Raw genomic sequence first — 20,454 nt, 5'->3', positions numbered from 1 at the left:
TCTTATTTTGAAATGACTTTTTTTGTAATCTAAATGTCATAGGAAGGAAGTAAGTTTATCCTTTAACTCCCACAGCCCTCTGCTCTGTAGTACCCCCCCCCCCCCTCTCTCTCTCTCTCTCTCTCTCTTTTCCAATTAGCGCTGCGGGACGGAGGGATGAGAAGAGAGGGGGTTGGTGACGGGCAGACGGGTATGTTCTTTAAACCTTTTCTTAGGTCCGACAATATGCTGTGTGCTACTAAACTCTCCCGAGGGAATTTAATGTAATTATCGGATTAGCCCTGCCGCTGCGAAGCTGGAAATATTTAGCCTGTGCCGGTGGAGGCGTATTCATGCGCTGATTCGCTGTAAGGTCGGCGTGATTTGACTCGGTTATGTAAACATTTTAAACCCTCCGTTTTGACCGCATAGATTAATCTGTTAGTGACTAAATGGGATTTTCCGTCGTGGTGGAGAGTGGAGCGCATTACGCACAGCCAATACGCACAGTCGAGTGGAGATGCCAGCCATAAAATCGAAGCCGAGACGGATATAAAACATCTTTGAAATAACGGGTGAGTTTTAGTTTCATATTATATTGTAAAGATTATATGAAAAACAGCAAATTATTTTCAGTCATGTGTGCAAACTGGCAGGCCAATAATCGTGCAGGGTTTAGGGCAGCCTATATTTGGCTCAGTGCAACAGGTAGGCCATGTGCAAGGTAGGCTACAATTACTATCTATAATATATGTCTATAATATAGGCTGTTGATTTGCACCATGCTTTCTTAATAGAAATTGCTATTGCATGTTAAGCTATCTTATTACACCTGTTGAATTAATAAAAAACTAAAACTATAATATCAATGGGTGATAAATTGAAAATTAAATCAGACTTAAGGGTGAATTGTTCTCATTTCACTATTTTATTGTTTGCAGAGAAATCTCAGAGGGCCTCAAGAGGAACGGCAAACATCTCGTCCAAAGAATAGCGTCTTTCTCTGTTATGTCTGTCTCCTCTTTGCCGGAATGGAAGCTACTCCTACTGGAAAGAAAGAGAAGAGGAGGAGAGGAGCGAGAGAGGAGAGAAAAAGAGGAGGAGGCGAAGCTCGCCAGCATGCCTGCCTGGAAGCGAGGGATCATCCAGCGGAGGAAAGCGAAGCAGGAGGGTTTGGGTGACAATAAAGAGAGGGAGCTACCAGCGGATGTCAAATCCCCCTCTGATGGTCTGAGTGACACGGACAGCCCCATAACATTTCATTTGGCAAGTGAACCATCGCTCAGGCCAGATCCAGGGCAATGGCAGGATGCGAAGACCAAAGCACTGAGTCAGGTGTCCGTGGAAACCATTGTCCCCGTCCACAAAAACCCATTCATTCGCACCCAGAGTGGATGGAGGAAAGGTCGGGATGGCGAGAAGGCTGCGGAGGTGGATTATCAAGAGGGAGGGAGTGAGCAAGAAGCCGAAGTGGGAAAAGATAAGGAGAGGGAGAAAGACAGGCCTAGCCCCAAAGGTCATGATGGGGAGTCGGGAAGCGGGAGAGATTTAGACATGAAAATAGAGAAGTTCAGAGACAGGAGCCAGGGATGGGAAAGAGACAGAGGCAAAAGGAGAGAGTCCCTTAATGCTGCTGTGAAAGAAGGGGAGAGGGAACCCATGAAAGGGAGGACAGAAGAGGAGAAGGGGGAGGAGAAAGACACAGACCCCCCTAGCCCCCTCTTTGCTCCCCTGGTCCCTTGCCTCCGGACCATCCGGGCCGACAATATCATCATCATTGAACAGGATAGGAAAAGTAGTAGACGGAGCGAGACAGAGCGAGAGAGGCCCGAGGAAGACCACCAGGAGAAGATCGCGATGAAGATGGACCTGAGGGAGATTCTGTCTGGAGGAGGGAGCGTCACAGAGATCCGAGCCTCTGAGGTCTTGATCATAAAACCCTCAGTGACGTCTGATGAGTGGAGCAGTAGAGAAGATGGAGAGAATAAGCGAGAGGCGAAGCGCACCAAGGACAGAAGAAGGGATAGTATGGGCAGGGAGCACAGAACACATCCGGCCTGGCTGAGAGAGAAGGAGAGAGAGACTGTCAAGGAGAAAGAGAGACCGTGGGGCCAAGCAACGGTCATTAAAGAAGACAGTAAGGACAGGATTGAGGATAGCGTGTTTGTCGAGAAGGGAGGGAGGGTTAGTCAGCTGCTGAGTAAATTCAGAGAGCACCACAAGCCTCCATCTCGATCCAAAAGTGCAAACAATTTCCTCGGACCTGCCACCAGGAATTACTCAGAAGGTCAAGAGGAGCATCAATCTGAGGAGAGGAGGGCAGATGGGAAGAGTACGCCGCTGAGGGGCGTGCCCAAGCGCTCATTCAGCTTCTCCGACCGAGCCCTTTGTGCTAAGGAGAATGGCGTGGTTGATGAGGGATACCAGAAAATGATCGAGAGGACACATTCAGAGAAGAAGGTGGCACCCTGGGGAGGCGTAGCAAAAGGGGAAGTCTCAGAGGAGGAGACCCTGCCGAAAACCAAACCGGGGAGAGCTCGGTTTTTGGATAAAGACTGGATTGGAAAGAAGCACAGAGACGGACACGTAAAAAATGACAGCCGACCAGAGGCTGAGAGAGAGCCCAGGCCAAACAGCAACACAAGAACCGGGACAAAAGTTTGTACTTCTGCATCAACAGTCGAGAAAGTAGAGCCGGTCGACAAGAGGGCTGCGGAGATGGCAAGTGACACGGCCGGAGACGAGGGCTTCACGGCATCTTCCATCAAAAACACAGAGGGAATCTCCTTTGCCAGAAGATTACCTATCAGGCAGGATGGGAGAATGGAGAGAGAGGTGAAGCGACTGAGAGGAGACAGCGAGAGAACATCGGAGAGGGACCGGAGTGCAGAGAAAGCCAGGGAGGGAGCAAGGCAGGCTGAGCCACAGGTAGCCGGAAGAAGCGGGCCGGACTTTGGGAGAGGCATCATCACAGCTGACACTATGCAGCGGAATTTTGTCATTGCTGCATCAGTAGATCCAGCCAGTCCGCCTTGTGTTGCTGAGAGTCACTACAGGCACACGTCAGCTTTCACAGAGTGCTCTAGTCTGCTCTGCACAGTGGCAGATGGGCCGGGCAAACCCCATAAAGCAACAGAGCGGAGCGGCACCGGCCCGCACAGACCCGACCTAACGCAGTCAGTACTGTCCCAACACACAGAGGATCTTATCAGTAAAATAGAACGAGTAGGAGAAACAATTGTTTACAGCAAGGAGAGAGAAGAGAGGGCTCAGAAGGAGATCACGCAGGCACATGAAGCACCTATTTATGGCTCAGAGAACCTCATTCACAATGTTATCCCCAAGTCCCCCAAAAGCATTGCACCTACGGGGGCCGCCCAGGGTCCGCTGGAGATTCAGATCCCCACGACTGTGTTCTACGTTGCAGAGGAAACAGCGGAGAGGGAAAGCGGTCAAGGCGTCGAGGGGCCAGAGCGGGAAGGAGAGAGAGGCGTGGAGAGGAGGGATAGCTGGAGAGTCGGCAAGCCCCTGAGCCGCGTCGAGTCCCTGCGGGAGAAGATCCGCCAGAGAGAGATGGAGAGGGTGAGGAAGATGCGGACAGGGGCAGAGGATGGAGGTGCCAGGGCAGAAGTCATGGCTGCCCAGAGAGCAGGGGACAGGGAGGAGGAGAGGAGAGCAGGGGACAGGGACGAGGAGAGAGGAACTGCAGCAGGGGACAGGGACGAGGAGATGAGACCAGGGGAGAGGGACGAGGAGAGAGGAACTGACATAGAAAGAGAGCCGGAAGCTGCAGCTCATATGAGGAAGAGCCTGATCGAGGCAGAGAGAGGACAGGAGGGCCCAGCGGCAGCGCAGACATCTGTGACGGTGTTTGACGTCACACAGGAAGTCAGCGTGTTGAAAGCCAGCCCTCAGCTTCCTGTTCCTCTGCCAGTCTCACAAGCCGTCAGAGGAGAGGAAGTAACAGGCGGGTGCACCGCCGCCATCGCAGAAGTTCTCTCTGACTGTTCCCAACTATCAGAGGAGGAAGATGACCTGCTGCAACATGTAGAACAAGAGCTGAGACGCCACAGCGGCTCGCAGAGAGAATACGACAGCAGTGGGGAAGAAAGGGAGGAGGAAGACGACGGACTCTCCGAGGAGGAGGAATACACGTCCCCTCTCTCTCCCTCGCTATCTCTCTCCCCCTCTCCGCCTCACCCCGACTCGCTCGCCGCCATGAGCCGGATCTACAACTTGAAAGCGGTCTGCTCGAGGACGGGCTTGTGCACGAGGGAGAGGGTGGTGGACGTCCCGTCGGTGCACCTCGTCAAGGTGAAGCCGCACGTGTCCCGCCACGAGTCAGGCCATCAGGAGACAGCTGATGTGAGGCAGCTGTGGGGCGGCGGGACACTCGGGGGGCGCAAGGCAAAGTCGGCTGAAGATCTGTGCGGGGTTCAGGCCGTGCAGCAGAAGATAGAGCACATTCAGCTGAGAGAGCAGGAAGAGGAGAAGTCATCACATGATGGCTGCACACGACAAAGTGCTCCGCTGAGGGAGCGAGAGACGAAAGAGCAGTGGAGTCCCATAGGAGGGATAACCCTGCACCAGCTGAAGGACACGCAGAAGGATCAGCAAACATCAGCATCCAGCCCCAGAATATCAGAGTTGTCCCAGCGGGTGAGCTCTCCAACTTACGAGCCCAAACAAGCCCAGTCCAGGGTGGTCACCATCACCCCCAGGAGCCAATCCCCGGACAATTCTCCGAAAGCCTCGGACTGCGCACCCACCCCGGCCTCCTCCCCAAGCTCCCTCTCTCCTGCCCAGACTCCCAGCGTCTCCCCGTCTCCCACCCCATCGCCCGTCCTCTTCTCCATCAGGAGTGCCTCTGGGGGGCAGGTGAAGAAGAGAGGTGCCACCATTACAATCACCCCCAAGAAGCATATCGGAGGAAGGGGAAATAGGGGGGCAGCGGCGTCCACGCCAGTGGGGCCGACGCCTACCAAGACCCCAGCAGTGCAGCCGGCTACCAAGACTACCTCTCCTGTCGCCGAGCCAGAGAAGAAGAGGTTTCCCACGGTGGAGGAAATCGAAGTGATCGGTGGCTATCAGCATTTAGACAGATCCTGTCTGGTCAAGAACAGAGGAGGGATGCCCAAAAGGGTGAGTGGAAACACATGCCTCACAGGATGTACAGTATTAGCCACAAATGTGTGTTTTTTTACCTTTATTTACACAGGGGGAGTCTCACTGAGAGCAATGCTCTCTTCTTCAGGAGTGCCCTGTACACATTCAGACACACATTCATACCTGGAAGCTGACCAGTACAACCACAGTCTGATCTGTTGGTCACTGATCAGCTCCACTGGAGCAGTTGGGATTAAGGGCCTTACTCAAGGGCACCCCAGGGGTGGTAATGAGGGAGGGGCAAGCGCTGCCTTTTCACTTTCATCACCCAAGATTTATCCTGCCGCTCCCGGGGATTGAACAGACGACCTTCCGGTCACAAGCTCGCTTCTCTAACCTTTAGGCCACCACTGCCCCAAGTTAGTGTGGTAAATGTGAATTGAAGTAGGTTTTTGTTTGATTCTTCACACACTGACAGTGTAATGTAGTGTATTTCACATCAACAGATACAATATAAAGCAGAAGAGCAACAGACCTTCCATTTTTGATTCTGAGTTAATTTTGACCTCCTACCTATGTTTAAAGCAGTGACACCAACAACAAAAAGAGACTGGGTTAGGGTTATGGACAGATATGGGTTTCTTTGATTACATGTGACTAACAACAGTGACTATAACAACTGGAATAGACTTAGTCAAGCGTGCTTGATTGCTAGTCTACATTCCAGTTGAAATGAAAGTGAAATAAAATGAAAGAGGACGGACACTCCCAGGTCTCCCCCCCATTTCTCTGTCCAACCCCCTAACCCCCGATGTTACCTCAAGGTCCCTCCCACACAGACTGACCTAAGCCTGTTAAAGCCTTATCACGCACGACATCTTGATTCTTAGCCGTGAAATCCTTACCAACACTGGAGTGATGTGCTTGACTGGCATTGACTTCTGCTGTCTAATTCAGCAGGGGGGCGTTTGATTCGGTCTACACCTTCACTGTTCACGTTCAGGCAATGAGCAATGACAGTCAAAACGTACTGTTGTGTATAACGGTTTATTTTTAGAACGGCACATGATGCACCCGAAATAAATCACAGTGAAACCAACTGCTTATTGCATTATTGTATCACAATCATTTCAGCTGTTTGCTAGTTTGCAATACCTTCCCACTTACAAATAAGCCAGTTAGAATAAGATATGAATATAAGAGTAATATAAAAGTAGTAATACAATTTAAAATGGTATCCAAGTTTGCACAAACATTTGTAGACATTTTACAGCAATATTGCAGGCATTCAGTGGAGACAGAGTTGAATAGGAAACCACAGACAGCTTGTCATCATCGCCACCTTCCTCCTTTACTTTTTCCGTCTGTCTGTCTGTCTGCCAAACAAACAAGCTTGTGTGTGTCTGTTTGTGAATTACATGCAAGGACACAATGGTATTTGATTCCGTTTTTAGTGGTGTAGACTCAAACTACAAATGTATCCCATTAGAGTCACAATGACACAATTACTTTCCCCGTTTACGTTTCCCCTTTTTAATTCGCATGAATCTAATCCTTGTCTGATTAGACGTGAGTCTTATGTAATCAGGGCAACGTTGGCCAACAAAGTTGCTCCGCAGAGCAGAACTAAACTGTCTGACTCTCACCGCACAATCCCTAGTGTAAATGAGGTTGAATCAATCAATCAATCAATCAATCAATCAATCAATCAATCAGTCAGTCTGTCTGTCTGTCTGTCTGTATTTCTGTATTTCTTTTTTGTTTCACTTCCCCAAACTCCCTATTAGAAGCGATGTCCTGTAATTCCTTTTATTATATTTTCTCCATTTAAAGCTCTCTATTTGAAGCTCTTTAAACAGTTATTTTCCCTATCTGACCATGTACAGTCAGTCAGTCAGTCAGTCTGTCTGTCAGTCAGTCTGTCTGTCTGATTGTCTGTACAGTCAGATCCGACCATGTACAGTTAGTCAGTCTGTCTGTCTGTCTGTCTGTACACTCAGATGAGCACACACACAACATTGCAGTATGCTTCCTTGTTCCCTCTGACAAATTCTGCCATCTTTGTTGAGTCAGGTCGCCGCCCGTTAAACAGACCTCTCTTTGTATGTCGTTGGCCGTGGGTTTTGCTCGTTAGGCCGGAGTCTTGGCAGAAACTCGTTTTAACTGCGCTGACCTTCCACCGTGTACCGCCTGTTGTGTATGACACCACAGGCTCTTTTGACTCGTCTGACGTGGGCGAGACAGAGACACAGAGAGACAGAGACACAGAGAGACAGAGACACAGAGACACAGAGAGACAGAGACACAGAGAGACAGACACAGAGAGACAGAGACACAGAGAGACAGAGACATAGAGACACAGAGGTACAGAGACACAGAGACACAGAGACATAGAGACAGAGACACAGAGAGACAGACACAGAGAGACAGACACAGAGAGACAGAGACAGAGACACAGAGAGACAGAGACATAGAGACACAGAGAGACAGAGACACAGAGAGACAGAGACACAGAGACAGAGACACAGAGAGACTGAGAGACAGAGACACAGAGAGACTGAGAGACAGAGAGACAGAGACACAGAGACACAGAGACACAGATAGACAGAGAGACAGAGAGCTATATAAACATGAGAGTGGAGGTCAAACGTAGCCTACCAAGACAGAGTGGGAGAGAGAGAGAGAAAAGATATTGACAGTCATACCGAGAGCAATGGAGGCAAGCTAAACGTCCCCCGTTTGCAGAAAGTCCCTGTGACAGAGATCTGTTGATCTGTTGCTCTCGTGCACTGCCTATCGTCTCTCACTTCCTCTTTCAAACTTCCTCACATAAACGAGACGAGTCGGCCGCCACAAGGAACTGACATGCATGTGGCTGAGTCTAATGAGAGAAGAGGCTGTCACGACAGTAACATTTTGCCACTGGGAAACACGAGTCGATGCTGTGAAACCACGTCATCACGCGGAGACAATTATATTATTATTGTGCGCCTCACTGTATAGAAATTGCTCAACTGATCCACTAAGGCAGGGATACTCAACTTGCTTTGCCCGGGGGCCACTTTCGTGAAATGATAGAAGGCGAGGGGCCAGTTGATAAACAAACAATATACATTTTTCTGTAGAGGATTGTAGGTTTCTGGGGTGTCAGCCGGAGTTTAGTCTTACAATGTTGTGCACACCGGATAGTTAGTTAGGTTAAGTTAGTTAGGTTAAGTACATACATAAGTGCCTGTCTAGCGAGCAGACGGCGGTATTTGACAATTCAGCAGCTAAATCATAGATTATTGAAAGATATTCCATATTCCAGACTGAAATGCTATAACAGAAGTGGAGTATTGGCCAGAATGACATGAACATTTGGACACTTATTCAGCGGGTATCTTGCATGTTGCGTTCAGGTGCACTGTAAAACAAATAATAATAATAATCTTTTGCAATTCCATCTCGGGCCGCAAGTTGAGTATCACTGCACTAAGGTATAAATGAATAAACACTTATTCACCTAAATTAATCTCAGTATTGCCAACTCCCCAAATTGAATATAGGGGGGGGGGGGGGGTGCCTCCATAATCTCTTGTTTTACTTTCAGGGCTGCAATCTAGTGGTCTAATGCTCCCTGTATCATCTCAAGCTGCGGTGAGTGACCGCTCTGTGACCGGTGACTCTCTGACCACCTGTTGCTCTCACGTTGTTGCCCTTGAGGCCGTTTGACGTCACGCTGCCCCCCCCCCCCCAACCCCCCCACCCCAAGTCGCGCCATCATCGCACAGAGGGGGGTGACTTGGTTGTGCTCTACTCCTCTTCCTCTTTATCTCTCTCATCTTCCTCTTATGACTTTTGACCTCTGACCTGCTCTCTGTCCACCCCTCCCCAGTCTCAATCCCATGGTTTGGTCTTTCTCAGACTACTGGACCAAGACAAAGTAACAGAGATATTAATGGCAGTCATCCCGGTATTGCCTTTAAGCTTAAACACAGGACTAGAGAAGATTAGCACCGTCTCACCAGTGAAGTAGTAGCTACGGTGAATTAGTGGTGAATAAAACCACACAGGACAGTATACAGTACCACCATCTAGCCTGCTTATGACAACCTCTCCTTCCTTGACCATTGCTCACTCTCACTAGACGTCATTTCAACGTCGGTTATAGACGTCCAGACTCAAATGCCTAGCCTAATTTTAGTCTGGACGTCTATAATCAAAATTGTGTGTTGCAATATTCTTGGTGTTTATGTTTTGGTGTATATGGATCTGTGTTACTGAATGTTAATTGTAGTTTGATTGTATATGTACTGTAGATGATTATATTGTATGTGTTTGTGTGCTACGACGCCACCTGTGTTCTCTCGAATGCCCAAGACAAATGTCTCCTAAGGGAGACAATAAAGGCTAATCTATTAGACATGCTTTAAATGGCTAATTGATGTAAAATGGTGGGATCTCCTTCCCTCCTCCTGTCCCTGTCTGTCCGTCCGGTGCCTCTGGTGTCCCGCTGTGCTGGCCCGGGCTTAATCAGATTCAGGCAGGGGGCGCTGTGCTGGCCCGGGCTTAATCAGGTTCAGGCAGGGGGGATTAGCCTCCTGTGCTTTAGCATGAGTCGCCCTGCCTCTCTCACGCCATGCTCTTTATCTGCACACCTCTCCAGACAGCCACTCTCAGGGTAACTCGCATGTAGCAGCAGGCATGGTGTGTGTGTGTGTGCGTGCGTGTGTGCGTGCGTGCGTGCGTGCGTGTGTGTGTGTGTGTGTGTGTGTCAAGCTCCATCCAGATCATGACCAGCACCTCTGGGTGTGTTTACTACATGTCTAGACCTCTGACCATGATTGGAAGTTGGAAACCCTCATTAGTGTTTTGCTTGCACCGGTGTTTGTCCTGCCTTTTCGACACAAAATGGCCCCCGTGAAAAGGGCCTATATAATAGGACACGCTGTGAATGTGCTACATTGACCCCCAGGTCTATTTCCTGATGACTTACTGTAGGCCGGCTGTTTACACCAAGCTGACCTTGAGTAAACGAACTGCACACAAACATCCGTCAATCCCGACAAAGACAAACTAAACACTACAGGGCCTGGTTTACCCTTCCGACATTACAGAGACTGCAAACTCAAGTAGAGTTCAGTTTCTGTTTCCACTGCTACACATCACATTGATATGAGCGATGAGATGTCTCTCTCTCTGATCAATCATTCAGACATCAGCCAATCTTTCTAGGAGCAAGTATTTCTGCTGTGTTACTGTAAGCCCCATGCTGCCTTTCAGTTCATATTATATTGACAGCAGACAGGCCGAGACAGACTGAAACACACCTCACCGCATTTACGATCTTTCACATCTGAATGTCTAAATATAACTGAGTCGGGGGTGAATTTAGCCAATCATACCCCAAAGATATTCAGATATTCTAGATATATGATCTAGAATGCAATAATGTGTGTCTTCCTGGTCGATCTTTGCTTCCATCTTCTCAGAGATTCCGTGTTTTAAAGTGGCATCACTATAGAGGAGACATTCACACATGTCAAAGTCTTGATATCTCTCAAACCTATTTTTACAGCAGTGTTTATAGTTTTGGAATATAGCTGAGAAGATCATCAATCAGTCAGCATGGTTTTTGGGTGTGGTGCCCCTTTCGAAAACTGACTTTGTCTCTTCTTGCACAGAATTGCCTTCAGTCACAGACAGTAATCAATCCATGTGAGACTCTGCAGTCTGCAGCATAGTCTTAAACTTGGGCCTTCCAGTTGAGGTATTGTCTCCCTACTCACAACCAAACCGAGTATAAAACACTCATCCTAACCTTGTTCAGGTGCAAATATGGACCAAAAAAAGCAGGCAAACTTGTTCTTATGATGAGCACTCCACTAGAAACGCTACATATCTAAGGCCATGTTCAGACTAGGAGGCCAAATCCGATTTGTGAACTTTAATGACCTAATAATGATTCTATCCAGATTGGTTTTATGAGTCTGGACACTCCAAGTCTGATGTGTGTCACTTCACTTGTCCCAAACCACATATGGAGGTAGTTTCCAATCTGCTTTCGACTGATGTGACTTCAGTGTGGACGCGCTGATCACCCAAATCAGATTTGAGAGTGTCTTTTGCAGGGGGCGGGGACTTGAAAAGCAGAGAGCAGACATGCAAACACGGCCAGAAACATTGTATGTTTGCTCATTGGCTGATTGTATCTGGACACACAGATCCGATTGAACACTTGCCCAAATCAGATTTGTGGCAGTGCGGACACACTCCCAAATCAGATTTGGGAAACCAATCAAGATAATGACTTTAGCAGCAAATCGGATTTGCCTGTAATGTGAACATGGCCTAAGTCAGTGATACTCAACTTGGCGCCCGCGGGCCGCATGTGGCCCGCGGGCGCCCCCTGTGTGGCCCGCGATGTTTTTTTTTTTTTTTTTTTTACAGTGCACCTGAGACAGACGCATGCAAGATACCCGCTGAAAAAGTGTCCAAATCTTCATGTCATTCTGGCCAATAGTCCACTTCTGTTATAGCATTTCAGTCTGAAATATGGAATATCTTTCAATAATCTATGATTTAGCTGCTAAATTGTCAAATACTGCCGTCTGCTCGCTACCCAGGCACTTATGTATGTAGCCTACTTAACATAACTAACTTAACCTAACTAACTATCCGGTGTGCACAAGATTGTCAGACTAAACTCTGGCTGACACCCCAAAAACCTACAATCCGCTACAGAAAAATGTATATTGTTTGTTTATTAACTGGCCCCTGGCCTTCTATCATTTCACGAAAGTGGCCCCCGGGCAAAGCAAGTCGAGTATCCCTGGCCTAAGTGTTCATTTTTGTACCTCTCAGGACTCTCAAGCCCTTCTCCTCTCTCTCTACAGGGGAAGGTGTGTTTCAACGAGGTGCAGCTGGAGCAGGTGTGCGAGTATCCATCGGAGAGCTCCATGCTGGCCTGTACCCCCTACCCACACGACCTGACCTCCATGCTGGCCCGCACCCCCTCCCCGCACGACCTGGGGGAGGAAGAGGAGGAGGAGGAGGAGCAGCAGCAGCGAGGGGTGACGGTGGCCAAGGGCGCCAGGAATGTGGGGACAGCGACGTGCCGAGTGCTGAGAGTGGGTCAGTGCCACCCCCTTCTTAAAAAACACAACGTGTAGTGGATTTGTCAGCACACCCGTTGTTGTTTCCCAGCAGCTGAGCGGACAAATCTGCTCTCCTGCAAACCGGTCTATGTCTGTTTCTGTGCTGTTTAATCTTCACTGTGCTACATGGAAAACGAATCAGACACCAAAGGAGACTGGAGTGCCAACTTTACTTGAAAAATACAAACCTGCTCCTCAGCAAACCAAGCTAACAGTATACTGTAGCTACTGTAGTAAGAATGTCAGGTGACGTCTGTTTCAAATGCAGCAACACAAATTGTAAAAACTCAGCTAAAATGTCTTATTGGAGAGCGAATGGAACGTTATGAGGTTGCATTTCTGCTTTTCACTGAGCGATAAACGCCATGGTTGCTGATTGGAAAACGGAGTCAGCCCAAAGAAATCCTAGATTTGCCGCATTTACATTCCATCTCCGTCTCTCTGTCTTGCAGATGAGTCTTGCCCTCGGTAGAAGCCAGTCACCTCGCCAAATTGCCCATGTGACAAGATCGCCGCCATTTTTTTTGAGCAACATGTTATTTTCTAATATATATTGTTTTGTTTGACTTGTCGATGAATGTTTGTAATTTTGTTGTAGCAGCAGGGAGAAAGAGTGTTGTACGATAAATATGTGGTGTATGGTGTATGCAGTTGATAAAAGGAACACAATGGTGTTTACTGTGGAAAATCTCGCTTAGGTTTATTTTTAGAGTGGGAAACTGAGAACAAATGTGAATATAAAGTATGGTACATATTGTAAAAAAAATGTGAAAGAGTTTTATTTTGATCCTCAGGTCAGTTGGGTGCTGAATGATCACTTATCTATGCAAGATGATGGAATACATTTTAAAATGTTATATTTTAGCTAAAATATTTGATAGTTTCTTCTATATTAATTATTTTCTAACTTTAAGGCGGCACTGCCTCAGCACCATCAAAGATTCAGTGATGTTTATATGATCTGCTTTCATGTGCCTGCTGGATTTGCCCATGCAGATGATATAAAGATCAGTTGATCGAGATAGTTGAGTTTTTCTTATCTGAAGCCTTTTGAATAACCTCGTCTCTGTGGGTGTTTTGCTAAACAAAGAAACTATGGCAACAGTTCATTTCATAGTATATTTGATGTTTTTAAATATAGAAATTACTGTATTTAATTATTTTGTTTTATTGAAATGGAGAAAATATTTGAAAGGACGATGCGCTGAGAACACAAACAATTCAATTCACACTCATTCATGTCTTCATATCGCAGCCTTTATCTGACTTTTGGTCATATTATGTAGACCTAATGTTCATGATATATATTTTTTGTTTGTAAATGAATATTTTAATTGTGCATTATGCAAATTATTTTCAAATTATTATTATTATTTTCTATTATGGTTGAAGAAGCTGGCTTCAAGAGAAAAGTCTAATAAATAATTCTGAAAAGAGTTTTCTCTCATCTTGTTTCATTTGTCTGTTGGTATTTTTAAAGTCAGGGTTTTCCACCATCATCATATCAAAGAAGAAGAGACACTTCAAACCACAGACCCTAATTTGTTTGTTTTTTGTCTGAGGGACCCTTGGTCACTCACTCACTCACTCACTCAGAGATGGGCAGTACTTTAAATACATGCATTTAAATTACGTATTTCAAATGCATTTGTGTATTTTGTAATTTGTATTTGGCTGGACAGGGAAACATAAGATAAGACCTTGTATTTTGTGTAGGCCTATTTCAAATTGATTTAGCCTACTACTATTCACTTATCTTCTCAACTTGGAAGCAGGGCTGTAGTCGAGTCCGCCTTGGTCGAGTCCAAGTCCAGATCGAGTCATTGGCGAATTGAGTCCGATTCGAGACCAAGACCGGTGGGGTGGGGTTCGACCAAGACCGCAAAACTACTGCAAAAGTCAATTTCGAGACCAATACCATAGCAATTAATGTGTAGAGTGTGTTGGAGACGACTGCAGTAGGGAGACGTGTAAAGAGAAGGCAAAATGTCTGCACTGTCAGGGGAGTCACAACACAGGGTCAGCTCAGTGTCCACATAGGATGAAGGAGATCAAAGTGAGCAGGATCAGACAGGAGAAAGGAGTGTCATTATGCTGAGGCTGTTAAATGCATGGAGAGAAATATCCACAGAAATATCCACAGAACACTCCTCCACGCATGTATTCTATACGTATACATTTGATTTGATTGCACTTGCAATTGTGATTGTCTTTAGTTATCTTTCCTACTTCAGCTCTGTAGGCCTAGGCTACATATTGACCTGACTGCTACGCTGCATACAGACACTATAAAGACAAATTCCTCATATGTAACTTGCATACTGTGGCAATAAAAGTTATTCTGATTCTGATTCTGAAAAGAAAATGTGGAAGTGCAAAATGAATCGGAGCAGAAGAGTGGATCTGACAAAAACATCAGTGTGGATAAAAAAAGGTTTTGTGGCTTTCATTGCCTTTGTGATCAACTGTGCTCTGGAGCTGGAGGGAAAATCAGAGTAGCCTAGGTAAACCCAGCCCCCACGTGACCTGCTCTCTCAGTTCCCAGTCACTAGCACATAGTGACTGAGAACAGTCTGAGAGCAGGTCACGTGGGGGATGGGTTTACCCAGGCTAAAATCAGAGAGAATCAAAATGGTGCTGGATGCTGCCAGAAAATTTTTTAAACATTGAGGACGTTTCAGGAAAGGAGGTGAACAATATCCTGAAGGAGGTGTTTGCATCGGCATAGACAACTGGATTACATAATGGACAATTGGGTGAAGGGGAGCAATTTGGGTGGACAAGGATCTGTATCTAAATTATTATAGCATTTTAAAGTGTGAAGCTGTTATAATACAGTAGGTGGCGGTAATGCACTATTAAGGATGCCAACCGGCATAAAACCGCATGAAATCGAACAGAAGAAGAAGTCAAGGAAATACCAGGATAAGCCAATCAGAAGTAGAGTACGTAGTAGCATAGATGATATATTACTGTAGATGGGTCACCGCCATCACCGCAGGCTCCGCCAATTCCGTGGGCGTGTCCGTGGAAAACCATGGGCAAAACCCACGTGACAAAATGACAGGAAGTGAGTTGAAGTTGGGCCGTCTTGCTTGAAATCACATCACTGGCCGAAAGAATCCCTCTTTGAGCGCCCCGTGCGGACGGACATCGATGACCTGCTTTGAGTTTCATTTCTTGTGTTTAGGTTTCATTTCTGGGGAAATGCCAATGAAGGCCTCGGCCAATCAGGGAAGGGCACTACACATTTAGTTTCAGTTATTGCTCCGTTGCAGTCAGTGTGTGGCTGACATTTCTCTCCATCAACACCGTGTCTCTGTTGGCAGAATATTAATTTATTTTCTGTTCTTTCATCCTGGACTCATTGTGGACTGAAAGATTTGTGCGTCCATGAGACTGTAAGTTTCATACTAGGCTACTACTACTGATATTTCATGCAGGTTTTAGATTCATGACCTTTGTCAGGTTGATTTACTCTCTTAGGTGTCAACTAGGCTATAGCTAATTGTAATTTCATAATCCACAATTGTTTTCTGTTAGCTTAATATTACTTTATTGATGAATGCTAATAATGCTGTTATTGATGAATGCATCAGTCAAATTATAGCCTACTTTATGTTAGATGTGGTTCTGTAGTGATGATGTGGCGCTTACTGTGGATGCATTGCATTGTGTGATAATTAATGCTTGTTATTGATGTCATTATATGTTGCAGAAACCACACATCCCAATTCACAATATTGTTCTGAAGAACAGAGAGTGGCTTGCATCTGTGTGTAACAAAATCCCATTTTGAGGACATCATCTTACCGGACTATCTGTGGTGAATGTACATCCATTCAAATAACCAGCAACTTAAGGATAATAGGAGGTCTTAAGCTTGGGCTCATTCAACCAACACCTCTGTCACACTAGCTGACATCATTTAGCGTCGCAAGGAAATGGAGCAGGAGCCGCTACAGCTTCCCCCAGAAGTATGGCTCCACGTGTTTGAATATCTCTCAGAGGCGGACAGGTACAGTGTCCGTACATGCTGCAAGAATTTCAAGAACCTTGCTGACCACCCGTCTCTTTGGAAGGACAGCGTGGTGGTTCTACATTTGCAAGGTGGCCGGCGTTATAACAGTGAACGTTATAACAGTGAATTCTGGGCCACTCTTCGCCGCAGGAAAATCGCTAGTGTGGTGCTTCACAGCAGCGAAGCTGAGCACTGGACACAGATCGCCCTGTCGCTTCCAGCTCTAACTAATATAATAGATCCATGCACTACATTCGTGGTGGACCAAGACTCTGAATGTGACTTTGACCGAATGGGATGCAAGTCGCCGAATCTGCACAACTTACAACCATGGATCATGGATGAAAACGGCTTACGACAGACATTCCCAAATTTAAAGCGTCTGGCTGTTAGGAGCAGGTGCTGCCCTGTTTTGATAGATGGCTTCATTGCAGCTCAACCCCAGCAGCTTACTCACCTCAGATTATGCAATGTTCAATTTCCCTGTCCAGCAGAACAGACCATGATTGCAGCTCTCAAACAGTTTACCAACCTGACATCTCTGGTTTGTCATCAAAAAAAATCTCTTACAATTTCCCATCAAATTGGAAACAAATGGGTGGAATTTGGTGATGGAGACCCAGTTCAGATGTTCCACTCCATCATTACCGGTTTGCCTCAGCTGAAGCATCTCTCATGGTCTATGGGTCCTGCAGATCGTTTTCTGCACTCTGCTTGCTTTCCCCCAGGAGGATCTGCTGCAGCCTTGACCAGTCTGGAGCTTGTTGACTATGGAGAATCTTTGCTGCCAGAAAACATCATGAGGCTCTTCCCGAACCTACAGACTCTTGCTGTGTTATACAAGAACTTCATGAAAAGGGGTGATGGACTTTGCCGCTTGCACACATGGTTGAGTGACCTCCATCAACTGACCACCCTCACTGTTTTCCACGGTCCGCAAATTCATATGTATGGAATGGTCATTCCAGCCACAGTGACAAGTCTAACCCTGGTTCACACTGGCCAGTTTGAAGATGCAGACCTGGGATGCCTAGCACTGTCTGTTCCAGATCTCCTCCACCTTCATTTGGACGCTACAGTCTCCTTCTCATCTTTGGGAGCTCGCACTGGTCAAATCCCAGAACGCTTTCCAAAGCTCAGAAGCCTTAACCTTCGTTTTCATCCTGTAACAGAGGAAGATTTCTTACGCCTTCACCAAATGCAGAATCTGAGACACTTGCGTATTCTGGATCCCCGTCAGGATAGAATCGTCCAGCGTAGGGAGGGACAGCTGCCCCTCACCGAGCTTATCCAAAACCTTCAAGCCCTCTCAAACAACAGAATTCAGGTCACCACCGGCAGCACCTACCCTCTTGGCAGAGACCTGCTGCGGCTGGACTGTCGGACTGGTTGTCCTATCAGTCAATCACACTGTGTTTACTGTGGCAGGAGGCGACCCACTCCTTGGAATGGGAATGAGAATTGGAATAAGTATCTTTTCAGCCGCGCTGGAAGTCCTTATAAGTAGGGGATGCTATGAGGAAGGGACTCTCGTCTCGGTGCTGCGCCGCAGAAAATTTGATGTTTTTTGGACTTTTAGCCATATTTAGAGGAATATTTAATTTTAAATTAACATTAGGATTATACTGTTGTGATGTCATTATTATGTATATATATTAAGAGTATATTCTCCTCTGCAGCATTACTCAATTTACCCTCAGGAATCAGGGACAGTGATAGCCTACCTGCTCTTACCATCTTCTCTTTCTTTTTTTCTTGTCATCTCGTATCTCTTTCTCTTCACAAAGCGTGTCTCCGACTCCGTGAACAAAGTAAACACAGCTATGTAAACACTAGTTTCAACGTGAGGCTAAGTAAACAAAACTTCAGCATTTCCCGGAGTGCACGCTTCACATTAGCGGTCTACAGAGGTCTGTCCTGACGTGAATGGTCTTGAGTTTAATGTAATTCCAAATATAAATATGACAGTTTAATAGGGAGGGAGGGAGAGTAATAAATATTTCAACTACTACTAGGGTATCGGGCCGAAACCCTAGGCTCACCCTAGCTCGCCCACTACGCAGCTTTGCCCGCAGTTCGGCTGCTGCATGGCCTCGCCTGCTCTATTGGCATGCGCAGCGCACAATTGCTCAACTTCACATCACTGTTGACATCACTGTCACTGATGATGTCCCAATGCCTATGACATCATCAGTACCTATGACATCAGTGATGTCATAAGATAATTTTGGTCAATAATGATGTCAATACTGATGACATCACTGATGATGTCATTACTGATGACATCACTGATGATGTCATAGACATTGTGACATCATCAGTGGGACAAAAATTGAAACAGACAGGCTGTGTCCCGCAAAATAACGGTGCCAGAGGCTCACAACCCCCCTCTATCTAGGTGATTGAAGCATACAAACGGTGCACATTTCGTAAACAAAACAAACAAATAGGGTTAAAATGTGCTCCTTTTAATAGTTTTTAAAGTGTATCTCACACATTTTGTAGTTCACATATTCTATAGGCCAATTTCACACATTCTGGAAATCATCTCGCGACCCCCCCAGCGGTGTCCCGCGACCCCCCTGGGGGTCCGGTCTATACTATGTCTATACCAGTGTTGGGCAAGTTACTTTCAAAATGTAATATACTACATATTACTAGTTACATCCATTTGAAAGTAATAAGTTACTTTACAATATTGCTTTCTGTGTAGAGTAACTTGTTACTTATTACACTACTTTTGCATTACTTTTACAAAAATAACAGCAGCAGCAGAATGACATCGCTGCCCCAGAACCATCCCGAAAAAGAATTTAAACCATCTTCAAGTCAGTGTAAACAATCCAAAATTCTAAATTGTATTCTTTTCCTTTGTTATTGTCATCTATAGTGGGGGGGGGGGTTTGCATAAAAACACAGTTTGATTAGGAAATGATTGTATCTTTATTTAAATATGTGCTTTGATTAAAAAAAGTAACTCAATTTGTAACTTGAGTTACTTGACAAAGTAACTGGTATAATATTACTGAAATCCTATAAGTAATAAGTTATATTACTGAGTTACTTCTAAAAGTAATATATTACATGTAGTAGCCTATGTTACTTTTGTAATGAGTTACCCCCAACACTGGTCTATACACACCAATAAAGTGATGCAGAATTAGGCTACTATCATTAGCACACAATAATTAACCAACATTAGCCTACATCATCCTACATTAGCATGAATAGCAGAACAGCACTGATAATAAGGTAAGGTACTTGAACCATCAGTCAATTGAGCAAGACCGTCTGCAAGTAGGCTATGCTAAATGAACAACATAACAGAATGAGGTAGAATATGAAGTAAGAAGGTCTATTCAAGTAGAATTATTCACAACATAAGTATCACAGACACAGCTTACATGTATGTCCTCGTGAAAACTTAAGGCTTATAGACAGTCCATATTATTGTCTCAGTCTGGACAGCGTTTCACCGAACTACTGCAGAGTCGCTCTGAACAAGCAGGGCTGAGTCGGGGAGATGAGAGAGGGAGAGGGAGTCCGTGTGTGTGATCTCACCTTATTAAGATCGATTTTGGGTTTTAGGAATATTAGAAACATATTTATTTTGGGGTGCATGTTTTTCTGTTTACTGTCCTTATTTTTTACATGTTAAAACGTGGCTGCCACTGAAGCAACCAAAGGCCAAGAAATGTTTTATTTTAAAATAGTTGCCCAGGGCAACTGGGTAGCCGTTAATGTCCAGCCTCAGCCCTGCTGTTGGTACTAGCTACGTCGTCAGATTAACTCATTAGTCATTATTTTAGTCAAATATTAAATATTTTCCACTGTTACAGCAAGCAAGCGATATATCCAAGTGCAACATGTAACGTTATTGACATTGAGTTCTGAAAAGTGCCTCCCCAGTTTGACTGAAAAATAGTTTTAGATATGGTAGCCGTGTTTTCATAAATCTAGACTGCAGGTTGGCAGTGCTATGCATGCCTTAATTATGCCATCAAACTAATGTAAAATAGTTTGTCTGCTCTGCTGTTGATAGGCTATCTTACCACTGTCAGTTACATTTGTATTGCCTCGCTTTAACATCTATTAAGAATATACCACTGTTGTTATTGCCAACCTCTATAACCATTAATTTAAGTTTGGGAAATTAGACCACACGCCGCTAGTCTTGGAACATTTCATAAACTGGTTTCTGGGTAATAA

The 20,454-nt window shown here is 45.8% G+C and overlaps 1 protein-coding gene across 1 annotated transcript; it reads left to right on the top strand.

Annotated features, from left to right (window-relative positions):
* The first annotated feature begins 167 nt into the window (after positions 1 to 167).
* On the top strand, positions 168 to 13,660 carry ppp1r18 (protein phosphatase 1, regulatory subunit 18). Its single transcript, XM_083646006.1, has 3 exons — positions 168 to 190; positions 921 to 5,121; positions 11,964 to 13,660. The coding sequence occupies exons 2-3, from the start codon at positions 988 to 990 to the stop codon at positions 12,237 to 12,239; spliced, it is 4,410 nt and encodes a 1,469-aa protein (XP_083502132.1). The 5' UTR covers positions 168 to 190; positions 921 to 987; the 3' UTR covers positions 12,240 to 13,660.
* The last annotated feature ends 6,794 nt before the right edge of the window (positions 13,661 to 20,454 follow it).

This window comes from Poromitra crassiceps (assembly GCF_964638095.1).
Source record: "Poromitra crassiceps genome assembly, chromosome: 11".
Lineage (NCBI taxonomy): Eukaryota > Metazoa > Chordata > Actinopteri > Beryciformes > Melamphaidae > Poromitra > Poromitra crassiceps.
The sequence above is the reverse complement of the archived record's forward strand: the minus strand, read 5'-3'. Positions and strand labels throughout refer to the sequence as shown.